Source organism: Mycteria americana, chromosome 1 (assembly GCF_035582795.1).
Source record: "Mycteria americana isolate JAX WOST 10 ecotype Jacksonville Zoo and Gardens chromosome 1, USCA_MyAme_1.0, whole genome shotgun sequence".
Classification (NCBI taxonomy): Eukaryota; Metazoa; Chordata; class Aves; order Ciconiiformes; family Ciconiidae; genus Mycteria; species Mycteria americana.
The window spans coordinates 103,530,512-103,552,328 of NC_134365.1; the positions used below are offsets into that span (position 1 = coordinate 103,530,512).

At 35.7% G+C, this 21,817-nt stretch overlaps 1 protein-coding gene and 1 long non-coding RNA gene across 11 annotated transcripts in view; one reads left to right on the plus strand and one right to left on the minus strand.

Moving 5' to 3' along the window:
* The window catches only part of EPHA6 (EPH receptor A6), a 532,902-nt gene that overhangs the window by 30,985 nt on the left and 480,100 nt on the right, over positions 1-21,817 (plus strand). For 9 of the 10 annotated variants that reach the window (XM_075515531.1, XM_075515576.1, XM_075515552.1 and 6 more), the window contains exon 2: positions 6,156-6,220. In XM_075515531.1, coding sequence (XP_075371646.1) covers positions 6,156-6,220 — 65 coding nt within the window. Of the gene's footprint in view, positions 1-6,155; positions 6,221-21,817 lie in introns of those variants that run through there. The other variant, XM_075515594.1, reaches the window with a different exon arrangement.
* On the minus strand, positions 2,001-7,964 carry LOC142416288 (uncharacterized). The gene is made up of 3 exons (XR_012777681.1): positions 7,899-7,964; positions 6,234-6,363; positions 2,001-2,105 (listed from the first exon to the last, which is right to left on the minus strand). It is a non-coding gene; the product is annotated as an uncharacterized LOC142416288 (long non-coding RNA).

Sequence of the window (21,817 nt, forward strand, 5' to 3'; positions counted from 1 at the left end):
CTTTACAACTGTAAGAGTAGTAAGGATTTTCCTGAAGTCTAACATAAAACTCTTTTTACTGTAATTTAAATCCCTTCTTCCTTTTTGGCCATTAACATAGAGAACAGGTTATTCTCTTCTTAACTAGAAGATTGTTAGTGGATAGTCCTTCCAATTTAGCCTCCAAGGTAAATGACTCCAATGCACTTTGAGACCTTCCAGAGCACAGCCTTTCTAGAGATCTCGTCGTTCCTGTTGTGCTCCTGTGGTGTCTTTGCAACTGATCCAGGTATTTTTTGAAGTAAGGCACTAAAAACTAGACACAGCACTGCTGCTAAAGGCTTACAAATGCTGAAGAGAGGGGAAGGATTACTCTATATATTTTGCTGGCTATAATCCTGTTTATCTCAGTCAAACATCATTGTCCATACTTTGTTTACTATATGATTTGCTATGACTCCTATATACTTTCCCAACAGAATTGCTATCTAGACAGTTGCTCCTCATCCTCTATTACTGCAGCTCGTTAATCTTGCCTAAACCAAGCTGTTGCATGCAAAATAATGGAAATGCTGGAAAAGGATTCAATTGATACGTATATAATGAATGCCAGTTCATTTGTGTTTTGGAAAACAGGCCTGGTCAAAAAACCCAAGCATTTAAATAATTTTTCCTGGTTGATTACATGTTAATTGCCAAAGGTAACTTGCATATTGCCTATCTCCCGCTTCTTTGTGTCTTCCTCAAGCAGACAAGCCACAGAGGTAATACGTTTAGATTTTGTAAAGTATGACAAAATATCACAAAGTGTTCTGACAGTAAAAAGCTTACCAAATTTTTTAGTAAATGGATTTTAAAAAACTGAGGCCTAAGAAACCTTAAAGTAGTTTTCAGTGACTGTTAAATCACAGAATTTGAGCTATTCCTTATACACCATTCAAAATTCTAACTGGTCAACATTTTTCGTTAGTAACATGGAAATAAATATAAAATCAATAGCTGACAAAAGAGTAGTAAGTAAGTAAAGAAAGAGGATGTGCAGACAGGGAACAGCCTTTATCATTTAGTAAAGGTCAGCCCTTAAAAGTAAAACTTGTTTTGATATAAACAAATGGATCTTTGTACATTCAAGAACAAAAATGCAACCCAAACTGAAAAATAATGATGAAAAGGAGTGATTCTGTAAAGGACAGTGATATTGATAGACTAATAACTGCCTATGAGTGCAATGCTGCCGTAAAAAACAGGCTAATGTGACCTTGGATATATAAACAGGATATAAAAATAGGCAGGGTTCTTTATCTTAGTGTATATTGTTAGAAGGAATGATTTCAGAATACTGCAGGTGATCCTATTTTTAAAAATGAAAAAGACCATAAAACCTGAAAAAAATGTGCAGACACTTCAGAAGAGAGCAACAACTCTCTTGGGGGCTGGAAGTGAGAGACTTTAGAAGCTCAGTGTGTTTGTCTTATATAAACTGACTGCAGTCAATAAGTAAGTTCTCAGAGAAAAAAAATATATGTGCCAGTTTTGCCTGTTTCTGGGTATCATCTGTAATGACTGCCTACCCTTCTGGAAGCTACTGAAACTTTACGTCTTTTATTTGGGCATCTTTTACCCAGTGCAGCAGAGACATTCTGCACACAGGAAATATGTAGCTCCTGAGTGCACCGTGTGCGTTTGTGGGTGAAGCCACAGAGCAGATAAATAGGGTGAACATGCTGCCAGGCTAAGCAGCAAATGCTCCCCACTCCCAGCGCAGGCACCTGGCGAGTCTCTGCTAGCCCCACAGTTGTCAGCTGGGTGGGATGTGTTGGAGTGAGCTGGTCTTGTCTTGTCAAGTTGTCTGCTGAGTCTTGGCATTTTTCTCTTGGGGTTTTTCCACGCTGGTATTTTTCTGCAGCTCCCTGGGTTACTAGTGTTGTCTTAAGAAATTAATGTCTGTTTGTCGTTCTATTTTCCTTGCAAATCTTTGGCTTACCCACTATAGAGGTAAGTGAAATGTGTTAGTGCACAATGAACAGGAGGTCAAGCTGGGTGATCTGATGGCCTGTTCTGATGTTGGACTATGGCTCCATGAAGTTGGCCAAAATCCTCTATTCATTTAAAACTGTTAGGTCAGACTGTCTGGAGGTGTGTAGAAAAAGAAGAAGAGAAAAGAAACTGGTGAAATGAATGTTTGGAAGGCTTTTTCCTTGGTTGTACAGACAAGATTGTAGAGTTCATCTTCAGAACAGTATTTTGAAATTAGAATTAAAATTCCACACCGTCAGTCCTTGGAGCTCTGCTCATCATAATTTTAAATAAAACAGTTCCCTCAGGACTGGGCAAAACCTCTGAGAAGATTAATTTCAATTGTAAAGTCTAATAATAGCAGTGTAAGATATGTCCAAAAAAAAAGAAAACTGGAGTTCAGTATGGCAAAATGAGTTATAATAATGTAATATCTATTAAAGTATGTACTGGAAAACAAAGCTAAACACTTCTAAATTCTAAGAATGAACTGTGCAGTTAACTAAAACAATAGGTTTACAGTTCTGTGTTTAAGTCTGTATATTATTGTTGGGCAAGTGACAGTATCCCTAGCTCAGTTATTTAAGGTAGGACATGCAAGTGCTAAATCTAAGTTCTTTTAATCCAAAGAGATCTTTCAAAGGATGTTTGAGTTCATTTTGAATCGTGACATGACTTTGTAATGGCACATCTACACTCTTTCACTCTTGTTCACTCTGCAAGTTTTACACTCTATGTCACCTCAAAAAATTGGCTGCTACAAGTGGAGGTTGGATGTCAGAAATGTCAATAACATTGCTCTAGTTGCAACCGATTTATTTATAGCTTTTTTCATAAATATTAACTGCAGTAGTTCCAGACACACACTTCTGCTTATCCTGACAGTTAATGGCTTGTCCATAATGGCCACTTTGCATGAAGTCTTATTTAAGAGGGATGGGGCTTTTTATGGCATATAAAGGGAGTGTAAATAAGTAAACATAGGGACAAGGATCACTAAATATAGCTTCCTGGTTCCATTAACTTTTTAGGGAATTTTCTCTCATTTTAAGCGTCATACGTGTAGTGTCCACCATCTCTTTTTAGTCCCTTTGCATGTGAATTTCCAGTTCTTTAGAAACTTTCACTATTCTGCAGCCAGAGGAGAAGTGTTCATTCCTGTATGTAATTCAGATGTATACATGTGGGCATTCCTCTTGGTCTGGATTTTTTTGGCAGAGTGAATTTTCTGCCAAGGAGCTGCAAGTTGGAAGCTTCTTGGCAGTGCAAATTTGTCTGCCATCAGGTCTGTGCTTCTGGGGCTAGACTGCTTCTTAATTACCTCATTTAAAGATAGCCTGGGTATCTTTGTCCCACACTGAAGTCTATCATGTAGATATCTCCAAATCACTGAAGTGTGCAAGGATTTTATTACTTTATCTGTGTCCTTATTTGTATTGCTGGCTCTGTTGATTTCACTGCTTTACTGGGGTTTGTATTTGTTTGCTATAAACATAATGTTTATTTGATCTGCCAGTATTTGCACATTTTTGATTGATAATTATTTTATGTCTTGTAATACAAGTACTGTTGGAAAGTCTTTTATTTTTTATGACTTTCATTTCTGACTCTGAAGGTGATAGCATTCTAATTCTGGTTAGCAGTTGTTTGGTTGTTTGAGTTCTCCAGTTTGAGGTTCTAACAGATTTGGTGGATATAGGTGAGCATATGTGAGCATATAGATGCCTGATATGTAAAACATACCAAAAATCGTATTTTAACAAAACTCAGTTATTTGATGGGAATCACTTGGTAAGTTTATACAAGAAATATTATTAGATCATGGCTCAACTAAATTTAAACTTAGCAGTGATGAATTTACTCTAGTATTTGATTTTTTTAATGTATAGCTTTGAGCTTTCAAATAGTACTTGATTAATTTGGGCAAGGAATTAATTACTTCAGGCTCCACTGAAGAAATGAATTAGTTTTCCTTCCTGTATTTTGGGGCTTGTTCCTTGGAAGTATTAGTTTTGAATACCTGGGTGATGTTTATTAAATCATGGTTCTGCTACCACAAAAATTGTAAAATTGAAATGGCACTTCAAGCCTCAACACTATTTGGAGAAACATTTAATTTCTGCCTGCAGATCCATAGGTTTAGCAGTAACATATAGTGTTTTTCTTGTGATTATTTATTTAATTCTGTATTAAAGAATTAAAATATCATCAGAATAGCACTTGATAAGTAGTAAGATATAACTTCAGCTGAAAACCAAGTATATTTACAAATAGTCCATGTTTGCTGGGTGAGAGAGGAGGGGAGGAGAGATGGAGAGAAGAAAACAAACTCCTAAGATGAACTGAAATATTCTCAGAAGCCAGCTGAGCATTTGGTCTTCTCTATGAAAAGGAAATGTCTAAACCCAGTGGCTTAATTTTTTTGGAGGTGACAGATCCCCAGTACATTATAACTTTATATAGGAAACTGCGGCATCACAGGCCAAATGGGAAGACACTTTTCTGACTCTTCAACAAGAGTATGGTAGCCTGATGCAAATAGAAAATATTATGACAGCTGTAAATCACAGCTTTGTAAGTAAGAAGAAGGCAGCAATAGTCTCAATAGGGATAGTGATTCCATTTTTTGGAAGTAAAATAGGGCTTGTGAAAAAATGTTTCATTTATCTTCAAGTTATTCGCAAAGCTTCATAAACTGGTGGAGTGGTGAAGAAGTGGAGAGCAGAATACTCCCCTTTGTTGAACATCCTTTTTAAAATGTCATTAGTTTCTTCAAATAAATCATTAAACTTTTATTTGGTTAATGTTGAGCTTGTTATCTGACTGTAAATTTGCTGATAAGACTATTTTCAGTTTCAGATTAAAAGTCAACATACATTCAAGTATAGAGGAACTCTAATTGTCACTAATACAAAAGACAAAGGAAGATGCTAGGTCAAGTTTCCTCTAGTAAGCTGGCGAGTTCACACAGTTTCCATGCCAATGTGCCTTTTCCATAAGGCAAAAAACCATGACCTGGCTTTTGCTACTGCTGCTGTACTGTTTTATAGGAACACATTATAGATAGCTATACATTGATTGATTGGACAGATAAGAGGTGGAAGATAGTGCACAACAGCATAAAACCCCCAAATGTATGGATAATGGTGTCATGTTCCAAACTAATAGCTTCATTTTTCTCCATCATTTAACCATGCAAAGAAGAACTGGAATTTGTGGGCTGTAAGGAGGAACTGAGCATTCAAAACACACTAAGTTGATAATTAAAATAAACTGCCCTATACAATGCTTAATTTTATGTATAAATCCTAATTTACATTTCTTAAATTAGAGGGTCAGATTAAACAATTCCATTAGAGGGCAGTAGTACATGTAGGTACAATGGCTCATGTACTAAATATTTAGTTTACAGTCAGCTTGCTTATCACTATGAGCTGTGTTCCGTATATTTTTTGCATTATTAGTGAAAGGAAGAGAAAAATGAAGCTAATGTAATTTAACATATTAAAATAATGCAGAAACATTTTGTAATATGCAAGTACAATAATGCACTTCCTGTCATATATAAAAAAAACCAAAATTAATCTGGCAGAAATGGTGCAAAATGTATGTAGCGGCTTTCAGCACTATGATATTCCAGCTAAAATATCAACACTGAAATTGTTAGTCTGTGTTCTTTCTGAATTATATGATTTGTATATTACATAATCTTCTGGGAAGTGTATGGTTTTTTTTTAAAACATCTTACTTTTGAAACTCTGTTTTTCTTTATTTTATTAGCTTTGATGCTTAAGTCCCTGTGCAGACTTTCTAGATTTCCAGGCAAGGAATTGCAGAAATGTGCATGCTTATTCAGGCACCTTTTAATGATTAAGCATTGGTAGTGTATTGCGATTTGGCAATGAGTTCTGCAAAAGATTTAGATTTTGTATGAGTTGTATCTTCTGAGACATTTGATAATGAAATATAAGCCATGAAAGCCTAAATGTTTAGATTCTGTTCTTATTCATACTCCAACATTTTAATTGCTTTAATAGCTTTTAGCAGATGTACCTGGCTAATATGGCTAGTTCAAGTCATACCAGTTTAATACTTTATTATGTTGTATATGTCTAATCCAAGCAATCCCACAAACATACCATTTCTTTTTCCATTTTCAGTTGTGTTACTTGATACTACAGCTGCCCTCGGAGAACTAGGATGGAAAACATTTCCTTTAAATGGGGTAAGTCACTCACCGTTTTGGTTTTACTGTCTTGATTTTGGCATTCTGCCACTCTGGACGTGAATGGCTGTTATACCTGGATAGATATTCTTGCAATATAGACTTGTCAGAAAGATTTTAGTTGTTCTCAGGACTGGAGCAGCCTGTGTTGTAAGTAGGAATAACAAATGTGAGAATGACATGAGTACACATTATTATGCTCTTCTCTTGCTTTTCTGAGTGTTAACAATCTATCTTACTTTAAATCTGATTACACATCATAAAGTGTTACACATCATAAAGTTCCATATTAAAAATTCCTACACTGGAGGAATGTATTATGACTACATTTTTTGTGAAATAAAAGGAAAAATCAATTTTGATTTTATAACTTGAAACAAAACTTTAATGATTTAAGTGACAATTAATATGAACTAGCATCTGGTAAAATGGTATCAGGTTAGCTAAATCAGAAAAACATTATAAATATGTTAATGTCATTAAACCAGTTTAAACAGAGAAAATATTTAAGTAGTTTTAGGTTTTTTTCTGCACTGAGCCTTCTAGATTAAAGTTTGCTATTCCGGTTTAATATGGGTTCACTGTACTGTTAGTACAGATTGCCAGGGGGCACTTGACATTGCATACAGGGCCCCAGAGTGTTAGGGGCATCTGATATACTTGGAGGTGGTGTGGCCAGGTATGCATGGGGAAGAGGAGCATTTTTACTATTTGAAGTTCAACCATCAGTGCTTTGCCAGTGGCTACACTTCCAAAACCTGTCTTCTCTTTCCACCCAGCTAATGCACGTAACAGAATATCAGAGGCATTTGTAGTTTAACTTTTTAATTAAGATATAGTATACTGGAGCATTTAACACGTATTGTATCAGCTTCTAGTTCTGATGTCACTGTACATATTGTATATCACTTATTTTTATATTAGCTGGCATTATCTCTTAATTCTTGTGTATGAGGCGTATAATTACTTGCTTCTCTGAAATAAGCTCAGAAAATACTGTTTTTCTGAGTGAAAAATCTTGTTTCATTTTAAGTTATTTTATTTCTTGTGATCTGTTCCAGAAGGAAGTAGAAATTGTCTATCCTCAGCACCTTAATAATCCATTTTTATAAAATGCCTTCTGTGTCTCTGCCTTCAGGGATTTCAAGCAATGTGACATTTCTTAATCTCAGCCTATTTTCAACTTTATGGATTACTCTTTTTCAGGGTTTTCCAGTTCTTTTATTCCTCCACATAATTTCAGTCTGTTACAGATACTTCTGTGTTGTACGTTTTGTATGCAGTCTCATGCAATCTGAGTTATAATTCTGAAAGTTTTATTTCCTTCAAAAATCCTAGACAAAGCAAATACTGTCCTACACTATGATGAGAAAATACAGTGAGGAATTTTTGCTTTAGCAAAAACCAAATAGCAAATATTGTCATATACCATGATGAGAAAATACAGTGAGGAATTTTTTGTTCTGGCTTTGTGATGAGCTCCATTGAACTGAACAAGGAGGCTGGCATTTGGAAAGCACACAAGATAGATATAATTTCAGTTATTCTGTAAATTCTTAAAAGCTTTAGTTACTCCAATAACAATAACCACAATATACAAGCACAAAAAAAACTGCACTCAAAGTTGATTTAAAACATAGCTATTACAACGTATCTATTTTGCTTGGTCATACATAACCCTTAATATTAGTTTTGCAGCATATTGAGGTTTTCAGATGTCTTAGGACCTTTGCTGTGCTTTAAGAATTGGCAGCACTTACTAGAATACAGGGAGTTTACATTTGAGTCAGTACTTGGGATTCAATTATTAGAGAATTTCCCAAATAAGGACAATTTGGTTTTTAAAAAAAGTAGAGAGTAAATATGTGGGAGAAAAGTGATTTGTATAGCATGAGGAAAACATACAGAATAAGGCTTCCTGGGACATAAAACAGGCAGAAGAGGCTAGAGTGAAAACTGTGAGAGGGACTGGATAAAGTAAGCGTGGAGATGTAGTTAAGAAAAGTGTGCATGTACTGTTAACTCAGGAAGAATATATGTCTAAACTGTTGATGAATTAATCTAGGCTGTAAATGGAATAAAGATTCATGTGCACTACAACAAAGAAGTTTTTGAACAAACTTTTTGCGAAGTTGTACAGGTGAGAATACATGATTTGGAGAAGCATGATAAGATTATGATTTGGAGAAGCATGATAAGAAAGAGACTATAAGATATTGGTCACATACAGCAGGAGATGACTGGATATGCTGACAAACAAGGTCCTCTGTTTTTCACAATGGAATGAAGGAAAATGCCTTAGGTCAACATTCCAGGAAGGGCTGCTGTGAGCAGTAGGACCTAGTGGCAATGCTGCACCTGTGAAACGGTGCAGAAAGAAGGAACAAACAAAAAACCCAAAATAAATAGTGGAGACAAACGACTTATATGAAATGAGAGTTATTTCTCTCACTCACTGAGAGTTATGCAGAACTGCTGATTAAAATTTATGTTTGCTGATTTTTCAGAGTTAGCATCATTCTGACAAACTTCATTAAAATATACCAAATGTACATTTTGGTTTAGATATTTGATCGTACTGAAAAATTGCATAGAGCTATTAAAATATGAAAAGTTACATTACTTTGGCTTATAAAATATTAAAGGTAATAAAGTTAAAAACTGCACTGGAATGTATTTCTAAACGGTTTCTATTTAAGTTATTCTGGGATCCTGTACCTTACACAAAGGTAAGAAGAAAATTGAGCTTACAAGTGCTCATGTAATTAACAGAATATGACATTTGTATGCTTCTTCATGTCACTTTTGTATGCAATCTCTGAAACAAAAGGCCAATGTTCATGTTAATTATTACTTGATTCTTATTAAAATGTAAGGCAAAATAATTATTTTGGGGTTGTCTAATAACTCCTATTATACTTAGTGAGTTAGTAAAGAACAGTAAAATCGTTGTCTTTCTAAATCTTGCACAAACATCAGAGATGTTGTTTTATGCCCACAGCGCTATCTAATCCGAGTTACTTATCTGTCCTAATATAATTCAGAATATGGCATAATTATTGGTGTGATTGAGATTATCACTGCAGAAATAAGAACCTATTTTGTTCCATGATGGGCACATCAACATTTTCCCTTTTCCTGGAGGAGAGTGACAGGTTTTGGTTTGTTTGTGCTTTTGATAGAGACTGTTGTTCAGATACTGTGTAAATCTTACATGTTCCTTTAATCAGACTCTCCCCCACCCCTACCCCACCCCACCCCCAATAAGTGTGTGTGTGGTGTTTACATATGTAAGAAAAATGTCATTGACATGGTTACTGCTCTGATGAACATTTTTGAGGTTAGGAGGATGGGATGATAAGTTTTCTTGAGACTGTGACATTAACAGAAGTCATTAATTTACTGGCATACTCAGTTACAAAGAATGTTTCCATTAAATTAAATAGCAATTGAAATATGAATGCTTGGGATTTCGGTAATATTGAGTATGCCTCAGAGATTTTAAACTAACAGGCTAGGGTGAAGTAGGAGAAAATATTAGGAGGTATTCTTTTGGAATTTGCAGAACCTTAACCTTCACCTCCCAGACTTTTTATTTACGGTAGATTCATAACGTAATGTTTGCAAGCTTTCAGCAGTTTTGGTAACCTCTAGAGCTTACCAAAGCAAGTAAAGATACAACACAGTAGTTTTGTATGCGGCATTTGTATGCAATCCCATCATTTAGCTGCAAAGATGAGTCATGCACAACTGTGTTATCCATTCCTTGGCAATATAATATGTGATTTTATATTTTCATTTTCTTCCCAATTATTTGCACAACCTTCCTGAAGCATGAGAATACAATAGTTTTTCTTACAAATGTGTTTTCTTTATTTGCTTGTTAGATTTTTTCCTTGTATTTTGAACAGGTAATAAATTAAGTGCTTAGAGCTACAAAAATGAAGCATAAAACATTAATATCTTTGAGGTCAATAGAATCAGCTTTTGTTGTTTGAGTTCCAGTTTAGCTTCTCAGTGATGGGCTGTCTAAAATTTCTACTTTAATAATGGACACATCTGATACTTCCTGCATTCTTTGGGCTATAGTTCAAAATGACCAATTGATTTATGAAAAAGCATGCACTATGGAATGAAAGTAGATATTTACTCAACCAGCTGTCACTCCATAACCTTGAAAATGCAGAATAAGTTTTTTTGGATTGGTGCAAAAAATGGGAATGAGTCCTTTCGTAGGTTTCAAAAGAGGATCTAAATGTGAGCTAGTGGGCAGGCCAGTTGAGTTCATGTGAACCATTATCCAGGGTTCCAGCTAAAGTCAGTTAGCTGACCTTGGGGGATAGGATTATTTTTCTCAGGTTTTCTCACTGTAGCCTGTGGTGCTGTGACTGTTAGAAGGGCAGATTTTTTCTAGGGGATTAAGCACTGTTTAAGTAGTTAATAAGGTTTTGAAAATTAGGGAGGAAAGGAAAAAAACTGAAAGCCTAACTAAAATGTAGTGGTCCACAACCTTCACTTATCCATTAGCAGCAATACTAATAAAATAATGTACCTTGGGCAACTCGAGTTGTTGTTTTTTTTCCTTCTGACTTCAATGCAACTTTTTAAAAATTATTATTTATTTCCCATTGCATTAAGCAATGTAACACAATTTTGTGAGCAAAGTTTGCTCATGAGCTATGGTTTGGAGACTATAGTCATAAGGGCCTGTCTATTCCTGATAAACTTCTACCATAAGTACTCCTACTTAACTTTAACAATGCCTTATTTTGCATGAGCTGAATCTACTTTGCAACTGTTAATTAGGAATAAAGTGTTCTTATTTGAAGAAGAAAATTAATAATGAAAAAATATTCTGCTTCCACCATTAATTTAAGTTTTAACTTGTGTGTAGCCCCTTCATAAATTCCAAAAACATTTTAAAATTAGCGTAATAGAAGGGCAAGGTGACTCATAACACAAGGCTGCAAGAAATTATTTACATGTGGAAGGGGCTTGCACAAGCTACCTTGACTTGTCATGGTAGGCAAAATGTATAGCCTCAGCAGTAAAGAGCCTACTAGAAGTCCTCTAAATTATTTGACAGCTGTGTGAGCGATGAAACTATTTTAATCCCAGTTATTGCAGTTATTTGAACAGCTTCCTTGTCAATCGGTAATTTTTCTATTGATTTATCCACAGAAGTAATTCTGTTTTAAATATCTGCTTTCTTTGGGGGATCTTGAAAAATTTTTAATAACTCTCACCAATATACAGTTGTAGGGTTTTTTTCTGTTATGAATTTGTTGAGACAGAACTTGTCAAAGTACTGACTTTTTTTCCCCTATCCTCTCTGTTAAAATAATTGTTTTACAGTATATGCATCAGTCAACAATTCACTTTTTAGCTCCTTCTCAGCTAATTAGAAGACATTTCTATAGTTTATGGTAACACATTTTTGAATGGCTTAGTACTGTTTGTCACCAGTACTCAGTTACTTATCTTTTTAATGTCGTAATCAGAGATGATACTGAGGTTTTCCAGTGCCAACCTGCAAACATTTATTTCCGTGTAGCTGCATCCATCTTCACCTTCATTTTTAAGTGATATCTCTGAAGGTGATTGGGCCAATATGTCTTGGAACATTCTTATACAATACTTAAGATTTTTAACTATTAATTTTCTTAAGTGGATTGATTATATTTTAGAGTTCTCCTAATTTCCTTTGAAGTCACATAAAAACAAAACACTTCTAAAGAAAGAGAGAGAAGCTTAGGCCCATTTCTTTATTCAAACTATCAATAAACAAAGTAATTAGCAAAAAAGTAGCACTCTCCAATACAAAGTCATTGGATGCATAAAGAGTAGAAAACGGTGTAAGAAGTTAGCAAAGAAAGTTGACTTAAAGAAAAGAACAAACAAAGAAAGGCAGTACGACTTTACTGTGTGAAATGATAATACAAGTATCAGGTTGAGCTTTAGGCACAACACACAAAACATAGTAAAGGAATATAAGGTGGTGAGATGATAGAGAACAGCGCAAGTAATGTGAAAGTGGTAAAAGATAGCGAGATAAGCAAGTAAAACGTAAGCAAGTATCTGAGATATAAGATTAAGATGTGCACAGTGAAATCACTAATATGCAAAGTGAGGTTAGTGCATTAAACATGCTCAGGTAGCAGTATGGCATTGTAAGAAAAAGATAGGGAGTGTATGGTAGATACGGTGATACTTGGTGTCCACAATTTAGTTCTGCATTTCATATTATCTGGTTATCTACAATCAGAGAACTACATTTACAAAAGATAACAACAAATAAATAGTGCAGATTATAACGTGAAAGAAATGCAAATTCTCCTAGCTGTAGTTCCCAGTCATTTGGATTTGTCTATGAAATAGAAACCAGATAAGTTATGTGTCTTTCTAAACATATAAATTTGCATATCCACATGGCTACTACAATATTGATTTTATGGATGACTGTGATTTGAACATTTTGTGTAGCAGTGTGAATTACAATATCATCAGTACTTCTAATCTTCACTTTTAATACTGTAACTATTAGAACTCAATAGAGATATAAATTCTTTATGACCAGAAGGAACAATTAATCAGATCGCCCTTATATCAGAGGCTGTAAGGTTTCAAGCTTCACCATTGCGTTTACTCAGTAACAAGTATTTCACTGAAGTGTATCTTTTTAAAAGACATTAAGAAACCATAATTTTCCTTGGTAATTTGTTCCATTAACTAATTAGATCACTGTTTAAAAAAGGGTTCCTACTGTCAGAGTCTTCCTTCTCAGCCTCATACTGTATCTAAGTTGATGAAGTCCTTCATTGCTCCTCCTCCTACTTCTCCAAAGTTCAAATCAGTGTATGGCTCTTCTTTTTTGAAAATATGGACACAGGTGTGTAGCATTTACAGTCTGATTTTCTACAGTTACAAATCATCATGCCACTTTTCTTTACTATTCTCCTGTTTAAACATCAAACATCACTACAGTAATAATATTGGGAGCTCATGTTTGGTTGATTCTCACTGTGATTCATAATTGTCTTCTAGAACTTCTAGAACCACATAGTAATCTATCCCTTAGGTAAAAGTGGTATTCCCACTCCTAGATATGTAAATCTACGTCATCCTCCAGTGAGTGTTTCTGAACAAAATATTTATATCATCCTGTGTGACTTTTGTGTTCTAAATATTTCCCAAACAAGTTAACTTTGAGAAGTCTGATTAGAAAAAACCTTCAGTGTTTCATTTTTGATAGCTAATATGTATGTATGATGCTATATGACTATATGATATATGATAATACTTCCTAGTCTCTGTAATCTGTGCTTGAATATTGTAAACTACTTTTAACCATGCATCACGTGATACCCAATCTAATGGCTGAAAAAGGTCACAGCGTTTTATGTTCACTAAACCATCTGTATAAACATAGCTTAAGGTCAGGCTTTGTGGGGTGAATAAGATACTCTATGGCATTTAAAACCAGAATTAAGAAATCTAATTGTATTATCAGTTCCTGGTTTGCTCTGTAGTTGGAGAACTGTGACTCTGTGAACAAGGCATCATAGTTCAAAGACATACTCTGCTTCTTTAATGGCATATTGTGGTAGGTTTGCCCCAGCTGGCAGCTAAGCCTCCATCCAGTTGCTTGCTCATTCCCAGCCAGCAGGATGGGGGAGAGAATCAGAAGGGCAAAAACTCGTGGGTCAAGATAAAGACAGTTTAGTAAGTGGGGAAAAAAAAAGTGTTGCAAAAGCAATTACACCCACCAGCAGGCCAATGCCTAGCCAGTGTCCAAGCAATGGCTACTTTGAAAAAACTACCACCCCACCCCACCCCAGCTTTATTGCTGAGCGTGACATTATATGGGATGGAATATCCATTTGGTCAGTTTGTGTCAGCTGTCCCGGCTGTGTCCCCTCCCCACCTCTTGCCCACCCTTAGCTTACCCCTTGAGAGGGCAAAGTGAGAAACAGAGGTGGCCTTGATGCTATGCAAGAACTTTTCAGCAACAGCTAAGACACTGGAGTGTTGTCAGCACTGTTTTGGTCACCAGTCTAAAACACAGCACCATACGGACAATATGAAGAATATTAACTCTATCCCAGCCAGACCCAGAAAACGTATTTAAAATTAAAGTTGTGTGAAAGTCAATAGGAAAAAATGTCAATACTACAAAAAGACCTGTATCTGAAGTTGTTTCACTTTTATTCCAAGCAAACAGCTCTGAATAGTCTGTGGAAAAGAGAATTGCGTCCATGTGGATAGGTGTTGCAGAAGTAGCAAGAAGCAAAGTTTTAACTAAGAACTGAGGATGTTTTTGAGAAAAAAATGCATCCAAAAGTCTAAATTCTTCCCTCTATTACAGCAGTTCAACTGCAATAAAGATATGTAGTTACATCTGTGAAAGCTCACCAGCAGGATTTCAGAGGTGTCACAGAGGCTGTGGTTTTAATAACAAGTTTAATAGAAGGTAGGGATTTAGCTGTCAGAGCATTTAACAGGGATGAAGGAAAAAGAAGGAAGCTCATCAGATTTTCACACAATATGGGATATTTACGGAGCTGACATTAAGAAAAATATTTGAAATCACGTATTTGAGCTGTAATTTGGACATAATCAGACACCATGCTCTGCAATGCCATATTTAGAATACTTTTTGACGGTCAAGACGTTGTATGAGGAAAAAGGTAAGTTGGGAGATATTTTTTTAGATTAATTTCCATCTGCAGGGATTAAACAATTAGGTATACCGAAGATCTAGTTAAATGTCTAGGAAAGCTTTTCTAGAGGAATTGCTGTTGCTCCTATGAGATGACCTGCCTATGGGAGTCAAGTTTCTCTGTTTCTTTTAGGAGCATCTCTTAGAACGTAAAAGGCTTTCTTGGAAACTGTATGTCCCTCAGACTGCCAAGTCTGAGTAATTTGGTGCATGCCTGAGTTTTTGTTTTCACCTGTATTTCCTGTTAAAATGGCAAAAATCTTAATTTTTCTGCATATGTAACCTGAAAACCCTGGCCAGAGAATTAGCTGTGACTGTGCTGGGAATTTGAGTACCTATTGGATGGATGCAGGGTTACCAGAGCATGTTCCATCTGAAATGGTTAAATTCACAAAATGTGCCAGGCACTGTGAAGAAGAGATATTATTTGTCATCCTCATTTTTATTGTACATACATTTGGGCAGTATCCTGATTATTTTTCATTTGGTTTCATCTAATTACAGATTCCACAGAGGATAGCTATTGGCAAAATACACCGTCGTGTTCTTACTTGGATATCACAAACACATTTGGGCCCATTGTGCTTGCCACTGTGCAGTCACAGATCTAAAGCATTCATAGCCTAAACAATGAGATAGAATTTGCTGTAAATTAAAAAAAACCCCACTTGTAGGAAAGCAGACATAATGAAGGAGGATTATAAACATATTTGGTTCAGTACAAAACAGCTATATACTTAAACAGTAATCTGTAATAGTAAAGCAATTGAAGTAGTCTCTAAACTGCTCAACCAAAAGCAATTTGTTGTATTTTTAATGTATTACATAGTAAGTCTGAACTTTATGATAGTAATGTTGCATATACTTTTTGCATTATTTTTCCATTCCTGTTTAATTTAGATGGTGTTGTATACAAATATATTCCTAGTAAAGGTAGAATTTCCTGTATATAGCTAGGTCTATGGGCCATCTGCAAAACAGAAGCAGTTTTCTTATTGATTTTCTAGTAGGATGACCTCTTACTAGGATGTCAAGCTAGGAGCTTGTCACCTCAATTTCATCCTCCATGAATAGTGAAGTATTTAACATAAAACATACCAAGGGGGGGTCACTTAGCTGAAATTCATATGTATCAACTTAATAATGAAACTATATGACCCTTAATGAGTTGGGCTCTTTCTTGCCCAAGATCAAACTTCCCCGACTCCCTCCTCACACCAAATACTCTTTGCTTTCTTGCTTGACCATATGCTTTCATGACCATTAAAGACTCTGTTGTTGGTTTGGTTTTTTTTTTAAATCGCTTTTGGGTAGCATCAGAAGCATCATAAAGAAAAAGGAAACAAAGCAGGCAGTCTTGTAATCCTTGATGAAGAGAAGTGCCATTTAAAATACCAACCTTTCTTTCCTAAAAATGTTTGTTTATACTTTGTTTAGAACCAGTTCATGCACTCAATGCCCAGAAACTGCCAAACAGCAAATGTAAGACTATTTCCTTCATTTTCTTAGGATACTGATTTTTAATGTACCTTGTGCAATGCATATCCTTTAGTTATAATGCACAAAGAAAATTGATTATTTTTCAGTGTACGTTGTATATTATATAGCAAAAGAGGGCACAGAGTGGCAGTAGCAGTATTTATATTGTCTGTAATGTTTCTCATTGTAGGTATGAGAAACACTGTAAGTAGTGGAGCACAGTAAACATTTACCTTTTTCAGTTGTGCAGCCCCATGAAATGTATGCTAAATCCTGTATTGTTTTTTTCAAAAATAGATTGGTTGGAAGTTAAAATAAATCAGAGTACCATACATGGGTTGCACATCTATGTACTCAGTGCATGAAAAATAGATTTTAAGTCTTTGTAGGTTTCACATTCGTATCTTGCATTCAGAAGTTTACAATACCTTGGCTTGCCAAAAAGGGCAGTAAGAAAAAAGTGTAATTTAGTGAAAATTAACACATTCTTGTCTTTTTTCTGTAGAGAGAGAATCATATTTTGAGAAGGAAACATACTGGGTTGAGGGAGGAAGAATGATTCATTTAAATTGCGTAGGGTATAGGTACTTTTACCCTATTAAAATAGCGTATTTTCAGCAGTGTTGAATTACGGAATCTTTATGGGTTTTGCCAACAAGTAAATACTCTGAAATTCAAAAAAATCACTCATATCCATTCCTAATTAAATATAATATTGTTCTGTTATAATTCAGCATTCCCTGTGCACACACATGGAGCTATGAAGAACGTCAAATTGAATATTGGCTTCATTACAAAACCATGGAAAAGAAAGGACAAAACGAAAGTGGAAGAAAAGCAATATTTATGAAAATACCAGGTGCATACTGAACATCTCTTTATCTGAACCATTATATTTTTAGAGACTAAGAACCACTATACTGAACTCGTGCGAAATACCCCTTGGAATTCCTGTGTGCTTAGGACATGGTCTCATAAATGCTTAAGTAGTTGATAAATATCTAGGTATTCTGAAAAGCAATCTCTCTGGATTTTTAAAAAGCCACAAAAATATTTTTTTTTCCAAGACAAAAAGGTAAAAGTGGCAGCAGCAAAAGATGCTTCACTGTCTCAGGACCAGTTGCTGCTTTTTACTCATACGCTGTGTTCAGTAATTGAGGGAAACTCTAGGCAAACGACTGCTTTCTTTTTATCATTTTTAGTGACAGGAATAATTTATTTTCTAAAAGTGGATCTTCTATATATAATAAAAATGAAAGAATTAATATATTCTCAATGGTTTGCAGTAGCCTGACCTTATATTGGAATCCTTTACTTAGAATTAACAGAAAGTTAACCCCCCCCCCCAGCTTTACTTTTGAACCTTTTACAGGTGTTTAAATATATTACATGAATTTTTGAAGTTACAGAAAAGTAACCAGTTTATCAAGAAATCTGCAAGCTTGAAGCATTCTCTAAGCCTCTTTTAAATACTTAAGCACACACATAGTTCCCTTTGCAAATTGCAGTAAATCATTTATGTTCTGATGGTGCTTTAAATTATGAGATGTAACATGGGTACCAACAGTTTTAACAGTTGTAAGGATGGAAATATTGTATACGAATAGTTTTTCTGTTCCACTGGAATTCTCACCAAGTGGATCTTAGTACAGCAGTTAGGAACAGTTTGGGGCACAATTAAATATCACTCTGCTTCTCAGAGTTTTTTCCCTTGTGGTGCTGAGACAGAGTTTTCCATTTCTTTTTGAGAAGGTGTGGGACAAGGACGACTCTTATCACTACCTTTCTGACATTATCTGCAATCTTAATGTTAGTTGCAGTCCTCAAGGGCTTAATGCATTTGGTTGTCTTCCTTGTAGGTAGAGACAGAGTTTTCTCCCTGCTTTTCCTTGCTCCGTTTCTTTTCTTTTGTCTGTATTTTGTCTTCTGTCAAAAGGTCCCTGTTTTACCAGCTTCCTCACTGGCATGTCCTTCCTTGTCCACGAATTCATGCTAAAAACTTGAGTGACGTCCAGGCTATGACTATTGCTAGCTAAAAGATGGCCAAGAAGCAGTAGTTAGTGGAGTAGTGTTGGATTGTGCACGCTCCTTGCCTATTGACCTCCTCCTTGCTGCTTTGAAGTGATCCCACTTTCTGTCTCTAAGACAAGTCTTCCATGAACTCAGGGCTGAGATGAGATCCTGGCCCTCTTATAAACATTGGAGTAGTAAAACTAGGCCTGAGACTACTGAAAAAAATTAGTCCAGCTGGACTGAAAGCAGTGTTGAAGAAATTCTTCTCTGCTTTGCTCTCTCTGACAGTAGGTGTCTGTCTCTAAACCTCTAGTACAAAGCTTGAGCTTGAAAACTTCTCTGAGGAACAGTTAGCATTTAAAGTGTTCAGCAATTGCTAGTCCAAAATATAAAGAATTGAAAACTTCAGATTTAAGAAGAGGCACTTTACACAGTAATTTGCACACATGATCTAATGTGCATACCCTGAAAAGGGATCCAAGCAAGTACAGAGGCCTTTACCACATGGATCATGTATTTATGTAAGCAGTCATAGCAGAATTGGATACTCTTCACATAATCCTAATAAGCTACTTCAAAAAGTGGAAAATAGATAGTTTGTAGATATTGAACTGCTAATAAGGAAACTGAATTATTTTTCATAATCACAATTCTGTGAAGAACAAAACAGAAAGAAACCCAGTAGAAAATCTAGGCGTTTATGAATAATAATTATATTTCAGATTTAAGAGGATAATCCTCCTCTGTTGTATTTAATCAAAAGAATCCCTTCCTAAGAGTTTAAAACATAGTACGTGACTTGCAGAAATAAATTGAAAGATCACAAGTGCTTTTGAGATTTTGAACAACATTTGAAGAAGGCAGATGTTTTGGCTAACTTTTTGTTTTGTTTTGTTAAGACAAGCATATAACATTGAAATGAACAGAAATGGATGGCCTCACTTGGCAAAATGGTACAGATTTCATTTTGTATTTCTGGAGGCTTGATGATGCTGTGGTTTCTTTTAGAAACAACCAAGTTTCCCAGTGGACACACTGACACAAGGCGAAGGTGGAGGTGAACCTGCCTCTAGGTATCTTAATGTTGGGGAAGGATCTTATCAACCAGATCTGTTTAAAAAAACAAACCAATAAAGACTCCCAAACAAGGCTATCACTAAATGGAACAAATACGTATGAATTCAAGTAGCAACAGTTATTTGAAGTCTATTAATGTTTCTTTGGAATTGACTAGTAGTGTTAAAAAACTGGGCATATTGCAGAGTAAGTAAAAAAAAAAAAAAAGGTAACAAAGTTTAAGTTAGCAGACACAACAGCTAAATTATGTAATGATATGCTTACTATGGCCTTGTTCAGTGATTTCTCTGCATGTCTGTTAGTACTTTTTGTCAGCTTTCCATACTATGAGGAATACTCCCAATTTCTTAATTTTTCTTAAGGAAGAGCTCAAGCATTTTGTTTTGCCTCTCAGCTAACTGATACATAGATATTCCTGCATTATGCTTATGACTAGTATGTCATGAAGTGGTGAGCATTAGACATATAAGTTACACCATAAAATTTGGCTAGTAATGTTCAACTTAACTGTACCATAGATATTACTGCATACTCACAATGTGTGATGGTATGTCAGAAGAACATTACTAACAATTTTATATCAAAATAGTTTAAAAGGCTGATAGAGTTCATTATTAACACTAGCATAACTAAGGAGATTGCTTTGGTTCCCTGTTTCATGTAGGATAGCTAAGGGGATTGACTTTAGCTCCCTGATTCTTGCCACGTTGATTAAGGGGATTTGTTTAAACACCCCATTTCATGTTGTATAGCTACTATAAAAGGATTAGGTTTGGATTGCACTTTCACGTGGGAAAGCTAAGGGGATTAGCCTTAGCTTTTCATTCCATGACACAATAACTAAGGGCAATTGCTTTTGCTGCCCATGTCATTGCATCAAGATTTTTCTTGCCTTTTCTGTTCTTGGTTCAGTTTCTTTTCCTCTGTTTTTACTGCCCAGAGTCATTTTACTTCAAGTTTTCTGCCCTGCAATGAGAAAGCCCATGGACCATACTGAACTTTTTATCCATTGAGTGGAATTAATGAGAAATAATGAAATTCCATGTGGTTTTGTTCTCTTCCTCATTGAAACTCAGGCGTTAGTATTTCTTTGGATAAAATCAAGTGTGGGAATTGCCATAACTGATCACACTGCTGATCCATCTAATGCAGTATTTGATTTCTGACAATGAACATGACCATGAGCTTGAGCTGTAGATGAAGGACTCAGAGGACTATTTACACTGCCTGTTGGAGCAAAACTGCAGAGATTCTTGAGCAAGTCCAATGAAGGTATCACCTGAGCCACAAGTAGTATAACCAATTCAGTGTGGCACCAAATCCAAGCCAACAGGCACTCTGGAAGGGCAGGATTTGTTAGCTGGGGAGCAAAACCCTAGACCTGAGTGCTCTCAGAAACTCTCCTTGTGTTTCTGCACAGCGTTGCTTCTGTGAATATACCAGTTCCAGCAGAAAAAGCTCCAAGGCCTTTGTACCAAATAGCATTGTGCAGCTAGCACAAATTAATATTTTGAAACCACTTAGAAGCAAGTGTGATGTCTATATGTATATTCAAAACAGGTACTTCATGCACAGCTAATGAATTTATGTCTACGCTGTTAAATAAACCAGGATCTGTGCCCTGGCTTTGAAGGCAGGTGTCTCCACAAAGCCATTTTGAATACTACCTCTTATCTGAGTCTCTGTCTAGGGAATGAGCAGGTTTTAGTCTATAAATCTGGAAAGTAAGGAGCTTCTTTCTTTGACAATCTATTTTTATATCTTTTTTATTGTTATTTATTTGTCTAGTGGAAGTGCTTAAAAACTCTTCTTGCCAAAGTACTTCAACATGTGCCTGTCTTTAAAGGTATAGGCATTTCTTTTGAAGTGGTGTGCTTAAAGTTAAAAAAGTTAAAGTCTAAATTCTGTGTAGAACTGGCCTTGTATATCTGTATTGTGTCAGAATACATATGTATGTAAGCAATTAGAAAAAAACCAGACATTGGCTTTTAGTTTAATAATCATTAGCTCACTACATGCCTCATCCATATCACTTGCTGGAAGCAGGCCCTGTCCAACGTGCACTATCCAGATGCACCATGCCCAGAAAATATCTAGGGGAGTTGCTAGTTGGCAAAGACCAAAGCCACACTGGAGGCTCTGCTAACACATAAGAAATATGGATGATAGTGCATCAGTGTTCCAGCGTACTGCCCTGGCCCCGTCTACTGTTCTAGTGCAGACATAGCCTTAGGGACAGTATTCTTAAGAGAATACTTGCAAAAACATACGCTGTTTTCCCGTTTTGGTCCTCCACAATGGAATACAGG